Source organism: Leiobunum rupestre, chromosome 3 (genome assembly GCF_980474605.1).
Source record: "Leiobunum rupestre chromosome 3, qqLeiRupe1.1.hap1, whole genome shotgun sequence".
NCBI classification, from domain to species: Eukaryota; Metazoa; Arthropoda; class Arachnida; order Opiliones; family Sclerosomatidae; genus Leiobunum; species Leiobunum rupestre.
The window spans coordinates 32028406-32055693 of record NC_143386.1 but is presented as its reverse complement, the minus strand read 5'-3'; the positions used below and the strand labels follow the sequence as shown (position 1 = coordinate 32055693).

The 27288-nt window shown below is 34.4% G+C and overlaps 1 protein-coding gene and 1 non-coding gene across 2 annotated transcripts; one reads left to right on the top strand and one right to left on the bottom strand.

The window, feature by feature from the left end:
• Positions 1-1283: 1283 nt before the first annotated feature.
• Positions 1284-27039, top strand: LOC149951494 (cilia- and flagella-associated protein 418-like). Its single transcript, XM_090168081.1, has 6 exons — positions 1284-1941; positions 3999-4164; positions 17830-17894; positions 17975-18040; positions 19709-19857; positions 26914-27039. The coding sequence occupies exons 1-6, from the start codon at positions 1721-1723 to the stop codon at positions 27012-27014; spliced, it is 768 nt and encodes a 255-aa protein (XP_090024207.1). The 5' UTR covers positions 1284-1720; the 3' UTR covers positions 27015-27039.
• Positions 25812-25893, bottom strand: TRNAS-GCU (transfer RNA serine (anticodon GCU)). The gene has a single exon. It is a non-coding gene; the product is annotated as a tRNA-Ser (tRNA).
• Positions 27040-27288: the final 249 nt, after the last annotated feature.

The following is a 27288-nucleotide window of genomic DNA, read 5'->3' as shown; positions in this document are numbered from 1 at the left end:
ATACCCAAGGCACCACGCTAGGCTAATACCTAAAACACCACCCTAGGCCTAATCCGCTAGCGTAATACCCAAGGCCCCACGCTAGGCTAATAGCTAATAATAATAATAATACTCAGCTAGGCTAATACCCAAGGCACCACCTTGGGCCTAAGTCATCAAGCGACTTTTAAAGCCTTTAATTCAGGTGGCCGGGTTACACCACCCTAGGCCTAATCCACTAGGCTAATACCCAAGGCACCACCCTAGACCTAATCAATTAGGCTAATACCTAAAACACCATCCTAGGCCTAATCCGCTAAGCTAATACCTAAGGCACCACGCTAGGCTAATAGCTAATACACCATCCTAGGCCTAATCCGCTAGGCTAATACCTAAGGCACCATCCTAGGCCTAATCCGCTAGGTAAATACCCAAGGTACCACCCTAGGCCTAATCCGCTAGCGTAATACTCAAGGCACCACCCTAGGCTTAATCCGCTAGCGTAATACCCAAGGCCCCACTCTAGGCTAATAGCTAAGACACCATCCTAGGCCTAATCCACTAGGCTAATACCTAAGGCACCATCCTAGGCCTAATCCGCTAAGCTAATACCTAAGGCACCATCCTAGGCCTAACCCTATAGGCTAATACCCAAGGCACCACCCTACGCCTAATTCACTAGACTAATACCCCAAAGCAATAACTTAGGTACCACTCTAGGCCCAAGTCAGCTAGCGAATTTTAATGCTATTAATTCAGGTGGCCGGGTTACAATGCGTAGGTGGCTGGTGGTAAGCCCTTCATGCCACGCGAGCCAACAGCTCCCTACACTCACTATTACCGTTAACCTCCACCAGTTTTTATGGAAAGGGGAAATCCATTTCCAACAATTTTGTGTTTTATACAGGTTTGCCATTGATTCTTTGAAAAAGTACGAAAACGGAGTTACGATAAAGTGGTTCTAACGTAACGTGTTGTCAACTAATAATCGGACCACCAGTAAATTCAATTACAGAAACTGCCTTCATCGAGTTTTCGCCCAATTTACAATTCGATACAGTTAATAATGAAATAATTTTACATAATTTCAACCGTTATTTTTAACCCCTTTATCCTGTAGGGGGAGAGCTCCCAAACTCCACGCGGCAGAATTCGTTCCGAGTTTTCACCCGGCTTATCTGGTACCTTTGCATTTGATGTCCAAGTAAGACAACTACGAAGAAAGTGATTTCATTAGCTTGTATAAGTGCGAAACCTCTCGGGTGGAGAGGTAAAAACGGGGAAATGGGAGCGATCGAAACCGGGCATTTGCAGTAGCAGTGAACGCAACGGGGAGCTCTCTATTTCGATCCCGCATTCGGGTGTTCGTCGCTTTCGGAATGGCCAAGTTTGCGTCAGCGTCCAGCCTTTCACTCGTCTATTTACGAGCAGTTCACTCGACGAATGCTAATTAGGAACAAGATATACTCGAGTAACTAGCGAAACAACTAGGTATTCAACTTTTACCTTTAGTTTATCGTTTTAGTTTCCATTTTCGCGTCGCGTCTGTTTTTTTTTCATTTCCATAAATAAAGTCATGGTCGCGAAGTTGGCTTCGTCTCGTCCTGAGGGCGTAATCGCTTCGCCCAAAACGGAGAGCTTGCCTCGCGAATTTCGATAAATTGCGCACCCTCGTTTCGAGTTTGTTTCTCAAATGATTCTACCCAATAAGAGCCTTATTAAATCGGATAACCGATAGCCGATGTCTTCAGTGAAAGAGGTGAGTCGGCCGGAGACGGACGGAGAAACGCCGGCGGCGACGGGACAGGCTTTTGCCCACAACGTCATGGCTGATGATATCGACGACCTACTGGACGAGGTGGAATCGAAATTCTTAGCCAGACCCGCGCCGGTCGCTTACAACAATCAAAACAGACCGCCCGTTCCCAAACGAAAACACTCCAACCCGGACACAGCTAAAAGGTACGTTTGTCCTCCTAAACCGTTCGTTTTTATTCTAAATATCGCTTCAGTTAAATTTATTATTAGTTTGGGTAAATGACTGGGAAATTGATTAATTGATAAATTATTAATTTTTTCTGATAGAAATAATTACCCTTAAAACGTAGTAATTATGTATAATTAAAGCTCCAAATTATAAGATATTTTTTTGGACTAAAATGAACAATTGGTAGGAATTTGATGAGTTTCAAATTATAATTATAAGGATTAATATTTAATTGAACTTAATTCATATTTACCTATTTATATTTACTTATAGAAACTATAGTAATTATATAGAATTACTAACTTCCTATTATAAGATATTTATTGGACTAAAATGACCAATTTATTGGACTTTTATGAGGTTAAAATTAAGATTAATATTTAATTGAACTTAATTAATATTTAGCTATTTAAATATTATCCTAGAAACTATAGTAATTATATACAAATAACTCCAAATTATATGACTAAATTTACCAATTTATAGGAATTTTATGAGGATAAAATTTTTATTTATAAGGATTATTATTTAATTGAACTTAATTCCTATTTAGCAATTTAAATTTTCTTATATAGAAACTATAGTAATTATATAAAATTACTAACTTTGTATTATAATATATTTATATTACTAAAATGACCAATTCATAGGAATTTTAAAAAGTTAAAATAATTAAATATAATGAAAAATAATTAGGGACTTATATTTAACATATTTATTAATATTTACTTAATTTTTATAAAACTAGTAAATAGACATAAAATTAAAGATCAAAATGAAATTTTTTTAAGAGTACTTTATTAAATAAGAAATTATAAGGGTTAATTAATTAATGAAATCTTTATTTAAACTTATCTTTTTTATTTTATAAAGTTCTTAGAGAAATAATTGCGGGTCTCCCAGCTGACCTTCCAAATGTAGATAACTATAATTATAAATCATAAGAGATATACAGGAATAAAATAATCCATTTGTAAGAGTTTTACAAGATAAAATTTCGAATTATAAGTGTTAAATTCGTAATGACATTTGATTAAAATTAATTATTTTTTAATTATTAAAAAAAAATAAAAATTCCGACTTACAAGATACTTATGTGAATAAAATTACCAATTGTAAATAGTTTTATGATTAATAATACCTTAAATAGATAACTAAACTTAATCGTTCTTACCTTTAAGATGAAATAAAAATTCCAAATTATAAGAGTTTTGTATGACTAAAATTACCAATTTGAAAGAGTTTTATGATTAAATTAACGAGCTACAATGGATAATTAGTAATTTAATAAGGAAATAAATTTAATTATGATTATTTGCAAGGTAAAATAAAAATCCCAAATTATGATATTTATACTACTAATATTACTTATTTGGAATTTAAATGAAATAACGAACCATAAGGGTAAATTAATTAGTAAAATATTGAATTAAAGTTAAATAATATTATTTTATAATTAATTAATTAATATAATTTTATAATTAATTAATTAATATAATTTTATAATTAATTAATTAATATAATTTTATAATTAATTAATTAATATAATTTTATAATTAATTAATTAATATAATTTTATAATTAATTAATAAATATAATTTTATAATTAATTAATTAATATAATTTTATAATTAATTAATTAATTAATATAATTTTATAATTAATTAATTAATTAATTAATATAATTTTATAATTAATTAATTAATTAATTAATTAATTAATTAATATAATTTTATAATTAATTAATTAATTAATTAATATAATTTTATAATTAATTAATATAATTTTATAATAATTTAATATAATTTTATAATAATTTAATATAATTTTATAATTAATTAATATAATTTTATAATTAATTAATATAATTTTATAATTAATTAATATAATTTTATAATTAATTAATATAATTTTATAATTAATTAATATAATTTTATAATTAATTAATATAATTTTATAATTAATTAATATTATTTTATAATTAAATTTGGAAAATATTAGAACTTAATTGCGAATGAATTTTCCTTTGAAGCCGCCAAAGCAAGTTAACCTCCGAATCTCCTCCGGCCGTGCCTCATCGAACGCCACCCAGGGAGGCGCTGGTCATTCCCGAGCCTGAAACCAATATATGCAGAACCGACAGCAACGAATTAAGAGATGCCATCAACGATATATGCAGCCTACCAGAAACGACGACGGTAATCATTTTATTATCTACGCCTGCAGGGAGACCACCGGAAAATCCGTATACACTTCAGTGTATTGGGGGAAAGTGTCGCGCTGCCCCTATGCAGAAACGCAAAAAAATAAGAATGACATTTTGTACTGTTTTAATGTTAATTTTATGATCGAACCTTATTCGACACTGACCATCTCGCCCATTTGGACTGGTAACGGAACTGAATAGTATATTATCGTCCTTGGTAGTAGTATATTTTGCCTTCCAGGGCATGTTTAGACCAAGAATGTATACATTCTTGTTTAGACACTATAAATAAATTCGCTACGACTGCCCAACTTGTTCTGGAAATTGTGCAGTCAAACCTATGGACGAATTCACTAGCTCTTATTAGTTGGAGAGCTGGGAAAGCATTGTAGAAGTGAGAGAAAAACAGTTAACAAGAACACCACATTAATTTATTGGAAAGCCTATTACAGGGTTGCCATGGTACCTGGGAAACCTAGAATTCCTGGAAAAGTCAGGGAATTTGAATATGGGTATTAAAACCAGGGAAAAGTTACGGAATTTGAATATGGGTATTAAAACCAGGGAAAAGTTAGGGAATTTGAATATGGGTATTAAAACCAGGGAAAAGTTAGGGAATTTGAATATGGGTATTAAAACCAGGGAAAAGTTAGGGAATTTGAATATGGGTATTAAAACCAGGGAAAAGTTAGGGAATTTTAAAAAATTATCTAAAAACCAGGGAAATGTCAGGGAAATTTAAAAAATTATCTAAATGTCAGGGAATTTTAAAAAAATATAAAAAAATCAGGGAAATGTCAGGGAATTTTAAAACATTATCTAAAAACCAGGGAAAAATCAGGGAATTTTAAAAAATTATCTAAAAACCAGGGAAATGTCGGGGAATTTTAAAAACTTATCTAAAAATCGGGGAAATGTCAGGGAATTTTAAAAATTTATCTAAAAACCAGGGAAATATCAGGGAATTTAAAAAAATTATCTAAAAACCAGGGAAATGTCGGGGAATTTTGAAACTTATCTAAAAATCGGGGAAATGTCAGGGAATTTTAAAAACTTATCTAAAACCAGGGAAATATCAGGGAATTTAAAAAAATTATCTAAAAACCAGGGAAATGTCGGGGAATTTTAAAAACTTATCTAAAAACCAGGGAAATATCAGGGAATTTTAAAAACTTATCTAAAAATCGGGGAAATGTCAGGGAATTTTAAAAAATTATCTAAAAATCAGGGAAATGTCAGGGAATTTTAAAAACTTATCTAAAAATCATTGAATTGTCAGGGAATTTCATTTCGGTTGCAAATAGGAAACTTTACTCACAACAGGGGAAGGCATAGGGGTCACAAAAAAACTGGTTTTGAAGCACACTACAAGTCTGGATTTTATGTGACCCCTCTGCCTCCCCCTGTTGTGAGTGATGGATCCCTTTAAATATTACAAAATCTTGACACCAAATAAGTCATGGAAAATCTCCGGAGATGGTCAGGGAAAACCTGGAAAAGTCGAGGAATTTTATTGTGAAAAAAACTGTGGCAACCCAATACGTCATCCCTTTGAAAAATCGGTTCGGTGAGAAGCTTTGGTAATTGTCAAACTCTTAATTGGTATTATCAGAAGAAAATAGGGGGAAGTACGCTTCTACTCAGCTTTGGAAAGGCGTCACTTTTCACGAATTTTCGCGCCAAAACGGTTTGGCGGGAAATCGTGGATGAATACATCGTTTAAATTATCAATTTTTCTTAAATTGAACAATTGTTAATTTACATTCTCTGCTAATTGAGCTAAGGCGTATTTGCTTTCGTCTTTTACAGCCGTGTTGAATAAAAACAAAAGTGGAACTACTTTTTTAGTTTGGTTATTTATGCGGAAAAAGGCATTTTCGTGGGTCACACGACGACTTCTACGGTTCAAAGCTACAGATACGTATTTCCCCTATTTTCTTCTGGTATTATGTTACTTAGGATTGATTTAGGGGTGGCGGAGTGGTTAGCACTTTCGCCTCGCAGCAAGAGGAGCCGGGTTCGATCCCAGCTTGTGGCACTGGGTGAAAACTCGGAACAACTCCTTCTGCGTTAAGTTTGCAAGTTCTCTCCCCACTGGTTTAAGGGGTTTACCCCCGAGTTCTTCGGTTTCCCCTTCCATAAAAACTTGTCTAGGTTAACGGTAATAGTTAGTGTAGGGAGCTGTTGGCTCGATCTCGTGGCATGCAGGGCTTGCCACCACCCTCCTACGCATTGTAACCCGGCCACCTGAATTAAGGGCTTCAAAAGTCGCATGATGACTTAGGCCTAAGGTGGTGCCTTGGGTATTAGCCTAGCTGATTATTATTATTATTATTATTATTTAGTTGCATTTAAAAAAAATTGTTTGGTTAATTAAACCACTTTTTCATTTCATTTCATTACCTTTACGATTAAATAAAAATTCCAAATTATAAGAGATTTGTATGACTTATAATTAAATAAACGAGCTACAATGGTTAATTATTAAATTAAAAATGAATTATTTTTAAGATAATATAAAATTCAAAATTAAGATATTTATACCATATTTGGAACCATTTTATTAGGTTAAATGAGATAACGAACCATAAGGGTAAATTAATAAGTAAATATTTAACTAAAGATAAATAAAACTATTTTATATTTAATTAATATTATTTTATAATTAAGTAGTTTTATTTTATAATTAATTAATATTATTTTATAATTAAGTAGTGTTATTTTATAATTGATTAGTGTTATTTTATAATTAATTAATATTATTTTATAATTAATTAATAACATGTTATTATTAATGTTATTTTATAATTAATGTTATTTTATTATTAATATTATTTTATTATTAATATTATTTTATTATTAATGTTATTTTATGATTAATATTATTTTATAATTTTTTATATATTTATATAAATAATTAATATTATTTTATAATTAATTTATATATTTTTTTATAAATAATTGATATATTTATATAAATAATTAATATTATTTTATAATTAATTTATATTTTTTTATAAATAATTGATATATTTATATAAATAATTAATATTATTTTATATAAATAATTAATATTATTTTATAATTAATATTATTTTATAATTAATATTATTTTATAATTAATATTATTTTATAATTAATTTATATATTTTTATAAATAATTGATATATTTATATAAATAATTAATATTATTTAATGTTTTGGATATTTTAAGCCATAGCGAAAAATATCTCTTGCGAGAGGAGTATCGAACTAGGTCATGCAATGAAACACGTACCTTTGCAGATTCCCATAAGAGCGCCATTATTTCATCACAACTGATAATATATCATGGTTAAATATGTGATGTACTCATTCATAAATAAATAAATAAATTATATATTCCGTCCTACGTTTCAGAAACACATTATCTTCCAAAATGGCATTTCGTGATAAATCGATACTACAGTATTTAGGTAACTGAATACTAGTTGTTATTGGTTTCTTTTAGCCCACAATCTAAATATGACAACGACTATCGCCAAAATTAGAGCAGACGAAATCTTTGTGCACCTGATTACTGATTTTCGAAAAAGATACGGTGATTTCCACTAGTTTTTCAGTTATTTCCACTGATTTTTCTCAATTTATCTGTGATATCCACAGATTGTTCTCTATTTATCTGTGATTCCCACTGATTTTTCTCAATTTATCTGTGATTTCCACTGATTTTTCTCAATTTATCTGTGATATCCACAGATTGTTCTCTATTTATCTGTGATTCCCACTGATTTTTCTCAATTTATCTGTGATTTCCACTGATTTTTCTCAATTTATCTGTGATATCCACAGATTGTTCTCTATTTATCTGTGATTCCCACTGATTTTTCTCAATTTATCTGTGATTTCCACTGATTTTTCTCAATTTATCTGTGATATCCACAGATTGTTCTCTATTTATCTGTGATTCCCACTGATTTTTCTCTATTTATCTGTGATTCCCACTGATTTTTCTCAATTTATCTGTGATTTCCACTGATTTTTCTCAATTTATCTGTGATATCCACAGATTGTTCTCTATTTATCTGTGATTCCCACTGATTTTTCTCTATTTATCTGTGATTTCCACTGATTTTTCTCAATTTATCTGTGATATCCACAGATTGTTCTCTATTTATCTGTGATTCCCACTGATTTTTCTCAATTTATCTGTGATTTCCACTGATTTTTCTCAATTTATCTGTGATATCCACAGATTGTTCTCTATTTATCTGTGATTCCCACTGATTTTTCTCTATTTATCTGTGATTCCCACTGATTTTTCTCAATTTATCTGTGATTTCCACTGATTTTTCTCAATTTATCTGTGATATCCACAGATTGTTCTCTATTTATCTGTGATTCCCACTGATTTTTCTCTATTTATCTGTGATTTCCACTGATTTTTCTCAATTTATCTGTGATATCCACAGATTGTTCTCTATTTATCTGTGATTCCCACTGATTTTTCTCAATTTATCTGTGATTTCCACTGATTTTTCTCAATTTATCTGTGATATCCACAGATTGTTCTCTATTTATCTGTGATTCCCACTGATTTTTCTCTATTTATCTGTGATTCCCACTGATTTTTCTCAATTTATCTGTGATTTCCACTGATTTTTCTCAATTTATCTGTGATATCCACAGATTGTTCTCTATTTATCTGTGATTCCCACTGATTTTTCTCAATTTATCTGTGATTTCCACTGATTTTTCTCAATTTATCTGTGATATCCACAGATTGTTCTCTATTTATCTGTGATTCCCACTGATTTTTCTCAATTTATCTGTGATTTCCACTGATTTTTCTCAATTTATCTGTGATATCCACAGATTGTTCTCTATTTATCTGTGATTCCCACTGATTTTTCTCTATTTATCTGTGATTCCCACTGATTTTTCTCAATTTATCTGTGATTTCCACTGATTTTTCTCAATTTATCTGTGATATCCACAGATTGTTCTCTATTTATCTGTGATTCCCACTGATTTTTCTCTATTTATCTGTGATTTCCACTGATTTTTCTCAATTTATCTGTGATATCCACAGATTGTTCTCTATTTATCTGTGATTCCCACTGATTTTTCTCAATTTATCTGTGATTTCCACTGATTTTTCTCAATTTATCTGTGATATCCACAGATTGTTCTCTATTTATCTGTGATTCCCACTGATTTTTCTCTATTTATCTGTGATTCCCACTGATTTTTCTCAATTTATCTGTGATTTCCACTGATTTTTCTCAATTTATCTGTGATATCCACAGATTGTTCTCTATTTATCTGTGATTCCCACTGATTTTTCTCTATTTATCTGTGATTTCCACTGATTTTTCTCAATTTATCTGTGATATCCACAGATTGTTCTCTATTTATCTGTGATTCCCACTGATTTTTCTCTATTTATCTGTGATTCCCACTGATTTTTCTCTATTTATCTGTGATTCCCACTGATTTTTCTCTATTTATCTGTGATTTCCACTGATTTTTCTCAATTTATCTGTGATATCCACAGATTGTTCTCTATTTATCTGTGATTCCCACTGATTTTTCTCAATTTATCTGTGATTTCCACTGATTTTTCTCAATTTATCTGTGATATCCACAGATTGTTCTCTATTTATCTGTGATTCCCACTGATTTTTCTCAATTTATCTGTGATTTCCACTGATTTTTCTCAATTTATCTGTGATATCCACAGATTGTTCTCTATTTATCTGTGATTCCCACTGATTTTTCTCAATTTATCTGTGATTTCCACTGATTTTTCTCAATTTATCTGTGATATCCACAGATTGTTCTCTATTTATCTGTGATTCCCACTGATTTTTCTCAATTTATCTGTGATTTCCACTGATTTTTCTCAATTTATCTGTGATATCCACAGATTGTTCTCTATTTATCTGTGATTCCCACTGATTTTTCTCTATTTATCTGTGATTCCCACTGATTTTTCTCAATTTATCTGTGATTTCCACTGATTTTTCTCAATTTATCTGTGATATCCACAGATTGTTCTCTATTTATCTGTGATTCCCACTGATTTTTCTCTATTTATCTGTGATTTCCACTGATTTTTCTCAATTTATCTGTGATATCCACAGATTGTTCTCTATTTATCTGTGATTCCCACTGATTTTTCTCAATTTATCTGTGATTTCCACTGATTTTTCTCAATTTATCTGTGATATCCACAGATTGTTCTCTATTTATCTGTGATTCCCACTGATTTTTCTCTATTTATCTGTGATTCCCACTGATTTTTCTCAATTTATCTGTGATTTCCACTGATTTTTCTCAATTTATCTGTGATATCCACAGATTGTTCTCTATTTATCTGTGATTCCCACTGATTTTTCTCTATTTATCTGTGATTTCCACTGATTTTTCTCAATTTATCTGTGATATCCACAGATTGTTCTCTATTTATCTGTGATTCCCACTGATTTTTCTCAATTTATCTGTGATTTCCACTGATTTTTCTCAATTTATCTGTGATATCCACAGATTGTTCTCTATTTATCTGTGATTCCCACTGATTTTTCTCTATTTATCTGTGATTCCCACTGATTTTTCTCAATTTATCTGTGATTTCCACTGATTTTTCTCAATTTATCTGTGATATCCACAGATTGTTCTCTATTTATCTGTGATTCCCACTGATTTTTCTCAATTTATCTGTGATTTCCACTGATTTTTCTCAATTTATCTGTGATATCCACAGATTGTTCTCTATTTATCTGTGATTCCCACTGATTTTTCTCAATTTATCTGTGATTTCCACTGATTTTTCTCAATTTATCTGTGATATCCACAGATTGTTCTCTATTTATCTGTGATTCCCACTGATTTTTCTCTATTTATCTGTGATTCCCACTGATTTTTCTCAATTTATCTGTGATTTCCACTGATTTTTCTCAATTTATCTGTGATATCCACAGATTGTTCTCTATTTATCTGTGATTCCCACTGATTTTTCTCTATTTATCTGTGATTTCCACTGATTTTTCTCAATTTATCTGTGATATCCACAGATTGTTCTCTATTTATCTGTGATTCCCACTGATTTTTCTCAATTTATCTGTGATTTCCACTGATTTTTCTCAATTTATCTGTGATATCCACAGATTGTTCTCTATTTATCTGTGATTCCCACTGATTTTTCTCTATTTATCTGTGATTCCCACTGATTTTTCTCAATTTATCTGTGATTTCCACTGATTTTTCTCAATTTATCTGTGATATCCACAGATTGTTCTCTATTTATCTGTGATTCCCACTGATTTTTCTCTATTTATCTGTGATTTCCACTGATTTTTCTCAATTTATCTGTGATATCCACAGATTGTTCTCTATTTATCTGTGATTCCCACTGATTTTTCTCTATTTATCTGTGATTCCCACTGATTTTTCTCTATTTATCTGTGATTCCCACTGATTTTTCTCTATTTATCTGTGATTTCCACTGATTTTTCTCAATTTATCTGTGATATCCACAGATTGTTCTCTATTTATCTGTGATTCCCACTGATTTTTCTCAATTTATCTGTGATTTCCACTGATTTTTCTCAATTTATCTGTGATATCCACAGATTGTTCTCTATTTATCTGTGATTCCCACTGATTTTTCTCTATTTATCTGTGATTTCCACTGATTTTTCTCAATTTATCTGTGATTTCCACAGATTGTTCTCTATTTATCTGTGATTTCCACTGATTTTTCTCAATTGATCTGTGATTTCCACAGATTGTTCTCTATTTATCTGTGATTTCCACTGATTTTTCTCAATTGATCTGTGATTTCCACTGATTTTCTTAAGCGATTTCTCGTGATTACCGACGATTTGTACACTTGATTACCTAAGTGACTTCCCCCTCGAGACGAAATTATACGAAATGAAAACTCTTATTTGTTTCTATAAATTTCCGACGACCGTTAATGCGTTTTTGCGTAGTATTTTTAAAACTTTTCGATTTTGATGCGTTTTTGCATTTTCCAAAAACTAGACCAGATAGAAAAAAGGACTTCAAATTTCGAATCAGTGCCCTAAAATTAGTATGAGGAGCATTCAAACTCAAAAAGTCAAAAATGGTCGATAATGCGTTTCTGAAACTTAGGGCAGTATTCTATGCAAAAAGTGTCTCGAAACGCAGGCCCATACGTGAAATTTAGATGCCTTCACAATTTTTGGCGTGGGCAAATACCAAGGTGCTACGCCCGCTTTTCGCGAAGCCGAATTTCCTAAGATCATAAGAAGTGGTGTTATTGCGCGTTCGAAAAAGGTCCGTGAAATCATGATTATAAAAATAATTTTTATTAGCAGACGTTACAATGATTTGTAAGAAAATTCAATCCTACCGTTAGTACCTTTATTTATTTTATTAATTTATAAATATGTTATAAATTTCTTTATAAAATAATCTTGAATATTTAATTTAACTGCTTTCTGATTGTTTATTATTATACCATGTGTTAGAATATATTATTTATTTTTGATAAAGGTACTTTCTTTAATGAAACCTGTTCAAGGGATATTAAGTAAATCACGCCACTTTAAACTCTGTGACGAAAACCTCGTCATCGCAGCTTTATCATATGTAACATAATTACTCATAAATGTACCTCTGGGTAAAATTTCCATAAAAAATTCAATGAGACACTTTGTTTCACACGAGACATACAATAAGTGGACTCAAAAACGAAAAATAGGTGTTTCCATAAAATAGGCGATTCAATAAATGCCGCTCTCTTTTTATTCCCTTCCCTTACGCGCATGCGCGAGTCACTGAATAAAATACTTACGTGTTTATGTTAGTTTTATTGTATTACTCATAGATATAAGAAATGTATATAAAGGTCTAGATAAATTTCGGGGCGTCTAAGCCTAACATAAAATACGGATTTGACACCTAGCAGACACCGAGGAAGGCACGTGACCAAGAGCGCGAGCCCTCTTAGCATTTTAGTACTAAGCGCTTGACCTTTCCGCAGGCCGAAGTCTTTAGACACCATCTGTTGGTGACTATTAGTATAATTTTTAAGCAGGAGACAATGGCTCTCGCGACGATAGCACGAGCTTTCTTACCGATAGATAGCGCCTTATAAGGATAGCCTGCAGAAATTACGCGTTTCTGCTAGCTGTCACCTCCGTATTCACTCCCTTTGAAATATTTTATCTAGACCTTTATATACGTTTCCTATATCTATGGTAATACTCAAGTATTTTTAGCCCTACAAATAAAAGTTGATAGCGCGTGTGCATTTTTTTATCTCATTAAAATATCACGCTTTTACAAGTATGTCCTGGCTCTCTGTATTACTACTTTTAGGCAAATAACTGAACAGGTTTTATTTAAGCGTCTATAAAACAGTAAAATATTAAAATTATTAAATGTTGTTATCCGCGTCACGTCGAGCTGAAGCTTTTTAGTACTTTTTTTACACGCGCGTGTCGCACGTGGACTTCAAATTCCAAAATCTTGATCGATTGCAGCGCGTGCTCTTTATCTTCAATAACTGTAGCTAGTGACGTAGAAAAACCATACACACGTGACCTCCCGTATTTTATAGAAACCTCTATTCCTCTCCCATTTCTAACTTTAACAATTGCATATAGTTTAGCTCGTGCGTCGCGATCACGTGATATCGTTTCCGTGGTAACCTTCTCAATAGTATATATAAAATAAGGGAGATCACGTGTAAATGTTATTTCTATGTCACTAGCTATAATTGCAGATAGAGAGCGCGCGCTCGATTCGATAAAGATTTTGGAATTAGGTCCACGTGCGAAACGCGCGTGCCAATAAAGTTCAAAAAGGCTTAAAGGCCTAGGTTTGCTTCTGCCCGTCCCCCTTAAATTAACTTTCCTGAAAAGCAATTACCCTGGTGGTGGGCCAACCGCTGAACATGTTGGCCCACCACCAGGGTATTTGCTTTTCAGGCAAGTTATTTTAAAGGGGGACAGGCAGAAGCAAACCTAGGCCTTTGAGCTCGTGACGCGGAGAAAAACATTTTATGCTTTAAATTTTTATATTGTTACGTATGGCTTTATAGAGGGGAAACGGAAGCTAGTGATGCGGATTTTGAATTATCTTCTAAAACGCGACCGAAAACTATCACAACGCCCCCTTTGGTTCGCCATTGAAATCTAGATCGGTAGCGGCTAAAGCCGACGCTATTAGTTTGTTCCTCATCGTTATTCGTAAATTCGATTTTTTAAATAATGATACTTGCATTTAAATATAATTTTGCACCGTTTAATTATATTTTGATAAGATGCCAGATCATAGGCGCTACCAGGCTGAGAAATAAGGAATTTTTTTAAACTGGACCTGTGGCCAGTAGAGCCTAAGTAGTTTAATTAAAAAACTGGCCACTGGCCGCTTACCATTTTTAACCTTCAAAATGAGGCTTTCATTTTAGGGATTAATATAGTATTTTTTTATTGAACTAAAATCTTGAAAGGAAAAAACTTTGAATTAATTAAGTGGTCACCAGGGCCACTAACACCCCAAGCATTTATTTTTTAAACTGGCGATTGGCTTGTGATAGTGCCTTATTTCTCACACTGGGCGCTACCTGCGCCGTTACGCAACCTAGACTCGTTTCGGTCACGAATTGTATTTTCCGTAAGCGTGTATCAAAGCAAAATTTTTAAATTATACTATCTAGCATAAGTAACATAATAACGATAAGTATGACACTTCCTATTATTTTAATACGAATTTCCTGGCATTTCCTTCTCACAACACTGACATTCTAGCCAAGCTCAGACTTGAACTTGCATTTGAACTGAGTACCATCATAAGTAAGATAATAACAATAAGTATGACACTTCCTATTGCTTTAATGCTAATTTTCTAACCGAACCTTTTTTCGGCACTGATACTCTCTTCAAGCTGTGACTTGGACTCACGACTTACCGTTTTGGATGACTACTTTTTGATAAAAATTTAAATCAAATATCAGAGAGCACGATCTGGAGTCGCGAGGGGCTTTGGCTTTGTTTCGAAGCCCGCGTGCGAATCACGCGTGATAAAAAACATGAGCTCGTGACGCCGAGATAAACGTTTTTAATTTTTATCATTTTAGCCTAATATTCCGAAATAAACCTAGTTTCCTAATACCATAAGTCTATAATATTGTTCCATAAGTTTGTCAATTTGGGGAATATTTTACTGAGAGCTAGTTATGGAGTGACGTCACCACAAGAAGAAAATCACCCCCTAGCGAGGCGCTGTTAGCAAGCGGACGCAAAACGGCGATGAAGCCCGTAATGCAGTCTGTCTTGTGAATAGCTCTCAGTAAAACGTGTGCATGTGAACATGGAACTAACTAACGCTAGGGACGGGTCACAGAAATACATTTACGGCGGCTCTCGTGAAGAGCGTTCTTTAACAACCCGGCCCGATTTTTTACCCCCCGAACAAAATTCGGTGATTCAATCCGGAAACCATTAGGATCTTCACGCCACCCATCGGTAGTTTTAGAAACTAAAATACCGATTTTCGTGAATTTCCGCGCCTTTTTTTTCGATTTCTCGTTTATAGGAATTCCTAACATTTCAAATGCATTTGAATTAAACATTATCACAGATTACACGGTTAATTAACTACCGTCGTAATTATCACAGCTTTAACCCATTAGGAATCTACAAATTTTAAGCCTTGTTTATAACCCGCGTAGCAGACCGCAATTTCCCTCAAAAGAGTTTTTTCCCCTCCGATTGTCTTCCCTCCCTTTCACAAACAAAATGAATCACCTATCCGGAGTTGCGCGTAATTCTCGCTAGGCGCGTTGTCAAAATACAATTTTCAGGTTTTCTTATTTGTGACCCGTCCCTAGCGTTAGTTAGTTCCATGATGTGAAGAATAGGAAGTGCCACATTGATGGAACAATATTATACACTTATGCTAATACTTATAGTTATTATGTTACTTATGGTCTAGGCATTTTAACTTTACTGTAAACTACATTTTATCGATTAAATATCAGAAATGATTCCGCCCAGATCAATTTTTCCTTCACAAACTTATTTGGAAATACACTGGATGTCTTCCAGAAAATAGAATACAGGGTGTCCACTAAAAAACGATCCAGGGCGATTATCTCAGAAACCGTTTTCTCTAGGAATTTAACTTTTTTATGTTACGTAGCACGTGCAGGGGGCAAAGAAGAATGATAACCTCCATGACCTTGAACCATGTCTTCAAGGTCATCCAAAAACTATCTCGAGAACCGTTAGAAAGTTGGTTCCAATTAGAAAAGTGTTCCCCGTCACGTTTTATGCCTACATAGCGTGAACATGATCGGATTCGACCAATAGTAAGTCGAGAAAATTGGTACCAAAATCACAAAGATCGTAAAAGGGAAAATTGCAAGACAGCGCTATCAAGGTCATACTAAAATTATCTCGAGAACCATTAGGTTTAGAGCAAAAATTCCGAGGGGTTGGTCACTCCACGAACTCGGTGTACACTGTCGTACCTCTGTCTTTGCTAATAAGAGTTCGTGAACTCTTTAAAATCCGTACCTTTAACAGTACTAAGTACGCGAACTCGGTGTGCAGGTCATCCGAGAGTGACTTACACCTCGAAAAATTCCAATTATAAAGTATAATTTAAAGTTATTAATACATAAAATGTGACGAAGAACAACTTTCTAATTGGAATTTTTGCTCTAAACGTAATGGTTCTCGAGATAATTTTAGTATGACCTTGAAGACAATGGTTCAAGGTCATTCAATTTTCCAAATATTAAAATCTCCTACCATGATGCGATTGTCTAGCAAATTTCGATAATGTAGCACGACTTGTTTTGGAGTTATTAGCTCTATCTTGCAATTTTCCCTTTTACGATCTTTGTGATTTTGGTAAAACATTTCTCGACTTACTATTGGTCGAATCCGATCATGTTCACGCTATGTAGGCATAAAACGTGACGGGGAACACTTTTCTAATTGAAACCAACTTTCTAACACTTACGGTTCTCGAGATAGTTTCTGGATGACCTTGAAGACATGGTTCAAGGTCATCGAGGATATCATTCTTCTTTGGCCCCCTGCACGTGCTACTTAACATAAAAAAAAATTAAATTCCTAGAGAAAACAGTTTCTGAGATATTCGCCCTGGATCGTTTTTTAGTGGACACCCTGTATAGCGATGTAAAAAGATAAATAAATTTCTCTAAAAGATATAAATAATTATATACTTTTGGCCATAGAAATCTGCAAAAATAATACCCTAAAATAGGCTATAGACACGCGTTTTTTAAAGAAACCATTTCATATTGAATTTTTTTTTTATGGAAACCCGAATGTGTATCATTAATAATAAAAATGGCGAAACTAGGTCAAACTATTCCCAGGCAAAAAAAGCAATACTCTTATCTTTGTCCCATAAATATTTCCAAAGGTAAAAACTCATTAAAAGTCTCATCGTGTAGTTTTATATACTTTTGACGAAATAACAAAATTGTTAGGAGCCTCTTGGAGGGTAGGCTGCTCTTCTGGAGAGACGCAGTTGAGATAATATCAATTATCGATATTCGATGCTAACCAATACTATTATTTTGAAGGCTATAATAACAATAAATATTGATGAAGAGTGATCGATATTTGTTCCCCTTTCGTTGTAGGAGGAAGTTAAACGTTCTGGACAATCTAATATACTCGGCCACTTAAGTTTACCGCCTCCTCAAAAGTAAGTCGATATATTAACAACCCGCCCGAATAATCACAAAATGATAGAGGGATAAACAAGGTATTTTTTAATCCTCGCAGGTGCTTTACGGTTTATTTGGGAGGAAGTAGCCAATACCCTGGACTTTCCAGCAGCTCCGCGCCAAGGTAAACAATTGATTGTTAATTAGCTCTTGGTGGAATAAAACATGGACTAATTAAACTTAGTTAAAGGCCTAGTATTTCTTCTGCCTGTTTTCCTTTAAGTTTACTTCCCGCCGCGCAAATATCCTGGTGGTAGGTCAACGTGTTCTGCGGTTGTCCTACCACCAGGATATTTGCGTGGCGGGAAGTAAAAATCTCTTTGCGAAAACCTGAACAAATTTAAATTCAAAAGTTGTCTGCTATTTCTTTACATATTTAGTTGACGGGTATTAAGGCAGATGGCGCTATATTTCCTAAGCTCGAAGCCAGGAATCCATATCTCTACTTGGAATGCTTATCCTGGCGTATCGCGTATGCAAAGATCACTGTGACGGCTTTGGCCCCGCCTACGAGATACAAAAGTTCACATAGTGACGTCAAAAAAAATAACGTCAGCCACATCGCGACCAAAATCTGCCGCGATAACCATTCCAAGTAGAGGTATGGATTCCTGTCGAAGCTACTAGCTACCCTCCGTAGCGGAATTATAGTATTTTGTATATACTTAAATCTTCTTTAAAGTACGCGAAGTACTTTAATTAGTCCATGATTTAAGTCTGCAAGAGTAGGGAACGGAAGAAGATTTCGGTTTCAACAGTGGCTGTCAGACGGATGTATCAAACGCCTTCTACCCCATCTCAATTCTTATTTTGCCTAAGGGAAAATGCCATGAGTGTTTGGGCTTGGATTAATTAATTCATTAATCCAAGGTCTGGGCCTCTCATTTAGGAAGCGGCTGCAATCTTAGATCAAAGATAATATAACTACGTACCCTAGATTCGAAATCAATCGCCTTGCACGTAACGCAGGCTCTTACTGAGTTCCCGGCGGAAGTCGGGAAAAACTGCCTCCATGGAGCTGGCAGGGCTACCGACATCTAGTTAAAACGTACAGTTTTAGTGAAAATTGCGCTGTGGTTTTTGACTCGCGGTTTTCAAGATACCAGATATTTTTGCGTTATATTGTTTTAATACAATAATGGATCAAGCCAGTAGCTCTAAAAATGTTTCTAAACGAAAGAAAACTAAAGGTGAGTAATATAATTTTGGGTTATCTATTGAAATTCATTATTTCTCACCCGACTTCCGGCGCGAACTCAGTAAAAGCCTCACGAGAAAACGCGCTATCTAGAAACGCCGTGATTTCGAATCTAGGGTACGTAGTTATATTATCCATTGAGTTAGGAATATTAATCTAGAGATACAATCAAATCTGCTCCTGCGAAACAAGTTTTTGAAAATTACGAATGTGTCGTCTCCTCTAAAATGACGAGAAAACGTTATTATATGACCCGTGGCGCCATACATTATTTTTGAAAAAAAATATTTTTGCCGGAAAACGCGTCTTATTTGAACGAACCATTGAGAGATAGACGGCGCCACGGGTAGAATGATAAAGTTTTCTCGTCATTTGGGAGCAGACGGCAGTATTCTAATTTTTTAAAAACTTGTTTCGCGAAATACTGAAATCCGACGTTTTGATTGGACCTCTAGATTAATATTCCCAACTCAAGGATATTATCTTTGCTTAGATGAAACCGAACTCCCAATCCGTTCGCTTTTCCTACAGACTTTATTTCTTCAAGTTTTACTAACCACATACGATAACCACTTTCCTGTTTACATAAAATAGGCCTTGTAGTAATCTACGGTGCACGACATGCGATTTTAAGGTAGTAATGTTCAACGATTTAGTGTGGGACAAATTAACGGACCATCTATTCCTTCGAAATAATATGCCCGACTACGAGAGACTAAAAGAGAGACTTCAAAGAGCGAAAGGTAAGTAGTTCCCACCCTTTCAAACACACAGACTGACGCCTACTAAAAGTAAATAACCGTGAATCTAGCTTCCGCTGTGTTTGACATTTTTTTAAAAGCGCGCTAGACATCTAAGCAGTGGTGTAGTTGGGCCAGGGCGTCGCCCCGGTGCTTTTCTCAAAGGCAGGGCGCCGCCCCGCCTTGGTTTTTCCATTTCTCAAGGGCGCGCCCTGCCTCTTTCTTTCAACTTGCCAGGGCGCGCCTTGCTTCTATTTTGTAAATCATTTTTCTCCAATAAAGGGTGTGTGAATTTATTATAAATTTTGCCCGCAGGAAAATACCATAACAATTTCAAATAGGTACGGCCAGCTTCGATCACTCTAAAAATCGAAGTTGGACATACATTTATAGCTGCTGGTACAGCAAACTTCGATTACGCGTGAAATCGAAGTTGGTCGTACCCAGGTAGCGCACCGGTTCATTTTTTTAGGACTACACCACTGCATCTAAGAAGAAACTTTCGCCGATATTGGCGTGACCGAGCTAGAGGTTCTTATAGTAGATGGCGCGTATTTTTTGTTTTCAAAACGTATCGTCACCATCGATATATGCGCTATGTAATACGGCCATCTATCGGCGACAAAAATTAGTATTTGGAAAAAAGGACGCGGTAGCTTAGGACAGGGTCGGACATAAGGATATTGTTTTACTAGTCAGCCTGACTAGTGAGCCTCCTATCTTAATTTATTTTGGTAGTCATTGATTAGTGAAGGTAAAAAGGGGGGTATACAAACAATAAGGACCGCCAACATTTTGCTTTACCCGTCAGAATTAAAATATAAGTTTATTATCACTATTGAGTTACATGATGTGATTTTTTTAAATTCATGCTGAATTTATAATACGCCATATTCGCCATTATTTATGAATATTTAGGTATATCAAATTGACTAGTGAGCCCCCGGATTTCGATTAATTTTAGTAGTCAGAGCATTTATTTTAGTAGTCAAATGGCGTGACTAGTGCCTTATGTCCAACCCTAAGCGCATACAGAAAATACACGTTGTCTGCCGGTTGTCACTTCCGTATCAGGCCCTCGTTGAATTGTGGATCTATAATATTTCATATATCTATGGTCAAGACTACCAACCAGCCTTGGAAATAACGGTGGCAGACTTGGAATTAGCGGGAGTCTTGGGGCCAATGGCTCTTAATAAAAATCAGTGGGCTCTTAAAATAAATCATTCGAACGGGGGTTGCGGGCCACCGGGGCTCTCAATTTAATTAAAAAATATTTATTAAACATTTTACGGAAATTTCTGGAACATGATTTGTACGCCGTTTTTGAAACTGTTTTCCTACCCTATACGAGAGCGGGATCTAGCGTTACAAATCATAGAGATAGAAAAGAAATAGAGGCACTATTGTATCTGGCGAAGTTGACGGCGAGTGCCGACCCCCTTTTCGCCAATGTAGGAAGTCATCAGATGGGCAGATTACGTGGCGCCATCGATGCGCGGTGAAATGAAATACATTATGCCTTTTTGAAAATCAACTGTCATTTGATGAAACAAAGGAAGGATAGATGGCGTTGCAAATTCTGCCCATCTCCACTTTCATACATGCGCGAGGGGGGATGAATTTTCCCGGTCAAAAACAGGGGTGCCTTAACGCGTTAATCTTCTCTCTATTTCTTTTCTATCTCTATGTTACAAATGATTATGTGTGATACTGATATTATAATATACTTGCTTGTTTTAAAGTTAATAAATGTTATGTAAGTAACGTAACCAATTTTTATTTTCCTATTTTCCCTACCTAATTTTATTTTTCCCCCAATTCCCCCCCCCCGCTTGGGCCAGTGGCTCTCAATAAAAATAAACTTAAGGGGGGTCAGGGGTCCCCGTAAAAAATATCACTATTTCCAAGTCTGACGGTGGTAAAGTGGTCAAAGACCAGTTTATTAATTTCTCAGAGCCTCAGACCAGTATATTTATTCAAAATTTGGGGGTCACTGGTCACCGTGTCCAGTTTATTAATTCGAAATAATAACAAAAAAATAGAAGGTGACCAGTTTAATAATTCGAAATAATATAAAATAATAGGAGATGACCAGTTTATTAATTCAAGGTTTCTATTATTTTTGTTTTCCCTATAAACCGGATTTCTATGTACCGCGACTCCGCGTACTACCGCCGCGGCCGCACGTCAAGGCTTTATGCAGAGTCCCTCGCTCGCATCTCACGAACGAGTCGAAACTGTCGAACCCCCTCTGCTTGGATATTATACGCAGTATTTTTACCAACCTTGCCCTCTGCCCTCAAACCCTCAATCCTCTAGTTCCCTTTCCCCCGAGAACGGTAGGCTACGCGGTAACGGACCGGGGACTCTGGAGCTACCGGGCCTAGAGTAGAGAGAGAGAGAGAGAGAGAGAGAATCCGGTAAATTACGAGGGTCTTCTAGGCTATGGCAGTAGTCTTAGGTGAGATAGTACTATATCACTATATAGTGATACTAATAAAATAAAGTTAACTATTTTGAATACGTGTAAAATTAATGTTACCAACATTATCTAACTTCTAAACATGTAGTATAGGTTTTTTAGGCTTATAAAATGACATTAGAACATTTTATATGAGACCAGTTTAATTATTCATAAGCTAGGGGGTCACTGGTCACAAGGCCACCTGAATTAAAGGCTTTAAAAGTCGCTCGATGACTTAGGCCTAGGGTGGTGCCTTGGGTATTAGCCTAGCTGATTATTATTTTTAAGGACCAGTTTAATAATTAATAATCTAAGGGGTCACTGGTCATAAGGACCAGTTAAAAAAATAGCTTATTTCCAAGGCTGCTACCAACGGAATAATCAGACGCCTTGTGCTAGCACAGTCACGCCACTAGCGGCGAAAGTTTCTTCTTAATTTAGCACCCTTTTTATACACAATCTTAATGGACTCAAAACAAATTGGGCTTAGAAGGGCCAGGAATTTCTCAATCGAATGGTAGCCCGTTATCAATTTTGGAGATCGGGGGCTGGTAATTTGCCCAATTTAGTGCTATATGCCGATATTCGACTTAAAATCTACATACTTTTTAAAGTAACTGTCGGCTCAACCATTCAGGCTTGGAAATAAGGTTTATTTCTAAACTGGTCTATTTGGCCAGTGACTCCCAAATCTTGAATTATTTAAGTGGTCACGTAGACCAGTTGGTTAATAATACGGTAGATAATTTTGAATTAATAAACTGAACACTGGACCAGTAAACCCTTGCTTTTGAATAAAAAAACTGGTCCGAGCAATTAATAAACTGGTCTTTGACCCAGTGACCACCGCTTATTTCCAAGCCTGCAATCATTGCCACCTGTATTATGATAATGCGTTTGTTATTAGAGATGGAATGAATCTATCATATTCTTCGACAAACCTGCTTTTCTGGAGAGCGTGCTGCCATCTATTAATGGCACAGGAAGCTAAAATTCAAAATAGCGAAACGATAACGTCGTCAGAGCTTGGATAACTAATAGTGTTACCTGGATATATCACTCCGGCAATTTTCTGACTACAAATGGCTTGTTTAAATTCTTGAAACTCCCGTTGTTTAGGTTTAAAAATATTTTTTGATACAAGCGCGATTCGAAACTTCTATCTTGGATGGGTTTCTCGTACAAACAGGCAATTAATTTTATAATAATAATTAATAACTCAACGATACCTTGGAGGAATAAAACAAGTATACAGGAATCGGTTTCGTCAGTGACCGTGAACTCGCGCGAGACGGAGGGGTTCAAACGCAACTAGCGCCAACTGCATACGGAATTTTGCAACAATTCTCATTTTTTTGCATTGTTTACGCGTCGTCTGGTTTGTTTTATTCCTCCAAACAAATACAAGTCATTTTGGAAAAAGGCGCAAAGAATTTAGAAATGTTTCAAAACAAACCAGACGACGCGAAAACAATGATATAAAATGAGAATAGTTGCAAAATTCCGTATGCAGTTGGCGCTAGTCGCGTTTGTACCCCTCCGTCTCGTGCGAGTTCACGGTCACTGACGAAACCGATTTCGCAGCTCTCCGCAACTCCTGTATACTAGTTTTATTCCTCCAAGACGATACAAGACATACGCCAGTCGTTAAGCCTAACCACCGTTATTTTCAAAATCTCGATTGCAAGAGTAGAACCCGTAACAAACGGAAACGGATTTCAAAGGACTTCCATCGAAAACCAATCAATATCCACCCCCGCAAATACACATTATCGGACGCGGCAAAATGCGTGCATTGCTGTAGAGTGATTTATCCAAGCATGGTAATTCTCGATGATCCATGTAACACTATTATTTATCCAAGATCAGAGAACCTTTGAAGAGTATTATAATTAGACAGCTTATACTCTACTTCGTGGACTTTAACCTAAATTATGTATCCCATATAATAATATTGTTAAGATTACTATAATTTAAGTTATTGTCAAATTTAAAAACGAGACAATTAACGCAAGGGGTGGGGTACTTTTTGGGTCAAAATGTAGCTTAAGTATCGTGTTTTGATTTCGACGCTAGCGACATCTGTTGATAAAAAGCTAGTAAACGTCGAGCCGACACTTGCTTTAAATCAATCTGTTGTATTAATACATTTTAATTTTAAGTGAGATTTATGGCCAATTCGCATACGCACTACTGTGATATTTGAATTTCGTAGCAATTGATACAGGCGCCATCTAACTCCAAAAAACATTTCCGTTTCACTACCTTATTTCCAAAACCAGGTAACTCGTAAAATTCAGATTGCCCTAAATTTAATTTAAATTACATGTTCGCGTTTCGCTACTTTATTTCCAAAACCAGGTAACTCGAAAAAATAATTTTTGGTAAAATGCTTCTGGGTTTATAAAGATGAAGGGAAATTTGTTCAAATTTAAATTTCATATTGAAAATATAGTTAATACATTAAGGGGATTGTGTGTACTTTAAATTTGGTTTACAATTACTGAAATTTTATTAGTTTTAATTATAAACAAATTTTAGTAATAGAAATTAATAACCGCATAAAAAACGGGAATATAATTTTTTTGAAGCACTTACTTAAACCAAACGCAAGTATCATTATTTTTAAAGTCAAATTTACGAATAACGTCGAGGAAAAACTAATAGCGTTTGCTTTAGCCGCCATATATCTATCTTTCAATGGCTAACCCAAGGGGGCGTGGCGATAGTTTTCAGTTGCGAATAAAATAAATTGTCATAACTGAAAACACGCGAGCAATTCTGCGCGTTATCAGAATCCGCTTCAATAACTGCCGTTTCCCGTCAGACTTGATGACGCGTTTTTGTACGTGACGTAATTTATATAATTTCCCGCGAACAAGGTTTCATTACAGAGAATGTCATTTTGGAATACGTAAACCTTACACTTATATAAGTGACTGAAACATGGACCTACGCTGGCTAGTGCCAGTTTACAATGGGCGTGAATTTTCCGCCAATTTGCTTAAATCACGGCATAAAAATATTTTCATTTTACTGTAAAAGTCTGAAAATATCACTAAATGATGTTTTTCTCGCGCATTATTTTTCAAGCAGTATATATACATAGTTCTCTCTTCTTGCGTATCATGAGCTTCTAAATATATTAAAACAATATTGAAGGGTTTTTTTGTTTTAAAAAGTTCATAAAACACTTTCAAATTATTAAATGAATTTGCATTAATTATTTTTGATTATTGATATGATTCGTGATAACACCTCGATTAAAGGCCAAACGAAACAGCCCAAGCATAAAAACTTTTTCATAATCGGTCTCTTGATTTTTACTTGGATCTTAATAATTTGTAATTAGATTAAAGAGAGATGAGAGCATTTAATTAAATTTACGTTTGTTTGTCAGGGCCTGAAAAAACCATCGGTCAAGGTCACAGATTTATATTTGTTTGTACAATAACTTCAGATTCACCGTTTCATATCAAAAGATATGTATCGACGGAGATGGGATTCGAACCCACGCGGGCAATGCCCAATGGATTAGCAGTCCATCGCCTTAACCACTCGGCCACCCCGTCTTGTGCACATAGCACAGTTAAGTTACTACAGTCTATATGCCGTGGAATATTGACGTGGATAAAAGATAGCCTAAACAACATTAATGCATTAAATTTTAGATAAAACCGAGGGGCAGGTCACTTCCATTTTAGATGCGTCTTAATCATAATAAAATGATTAAATCAGGGTAATCAAAATTAACTAATTAATCAAGATTAGAAAATCTAATATCGATTTAATCACGCTAATCACGATTTAAACGATATTTAATTATTCTAATCATGATCTAATCGAGCGCGGTAAATACGAAATAATTCTAATCACATTAAATTATTCAAATCAGCTCGTTCTAATCACGCACAATTATAATCATTCCAATCAACAATATAATAATTCAGATTCTCGTTCTAATTTTTAATCGCGATATAATCATACTAATCACGAATTAATCGTTTTAATCATTCTATTAATTGATTAAACATGATTTAATCAACATAACCACGATTAAATCGGATTTAATCTTTCGAGGGGTGCGTCGTTAATCAAGGAAGTGAGTAAAGTGACCTGCCCCATTATGAGTTGATTTTTAAACTCAAAAAATCGTACTAGATGGCACCAACAGTGAGGGGGGAGGGTTATTGTAGGGGTAACTTAGCCCGCTGTAGAAAAATAGTTGTCTGCCCCACCGATTTCGAAATTACATTTTTGAGCGCGAAACTACCTTACTACCTCTATTTTAGGGTCTAGTAGCATTATTTACTTGCTTTTATACTCCAACATGATGAAGAACTTTCTTTAACAAACGAGTTTTTTTTAGAACAAACTTATGGTGTAGGCCAAAGGCTTTAGACACCAAAAAAAAATAAACTAACACCAGTTTAAATGGTCTAATAATAATAACTACACACCCCACAATACTATTGGATACTTACCAAAAATATGGGATAATACACATCTGAAATTATAGACATCTACTTTTTAATAAAAATTCCAAAGAATATTTATTATACAGCCAAATTTAATTTAATTTTTTTTTACAGGTTGGAGGGCTTACGCGTGCCAGTGCCACTGCACATCCATGAATTCATTAGTCGAAGTTCGAAAACATGAAATATTAAAATGGGTTTGCGGAAGCCACTAAATAACAATTCTCTTTCCAAAAAAACTTACTAAATATTTCTTAATCTCTAAAAAAATGTAGGAGGCACGTTAGTTAGTTATTTTTTAACTTCTGTGATATTTAAACAAGAGTATATCTTTCCATGATCGCTTACAATATTGTTATAAAGTTTACAAAAAAAGCTCCTAGATAGGTGCATTTTTACGCACCAGATAGAAATATTTTTATATTTTTGTTGGCACTAATTAGCTGCGTTAAAGTTTAAAAAGAAAAAGAAAACATTTAAGCTCAAAAT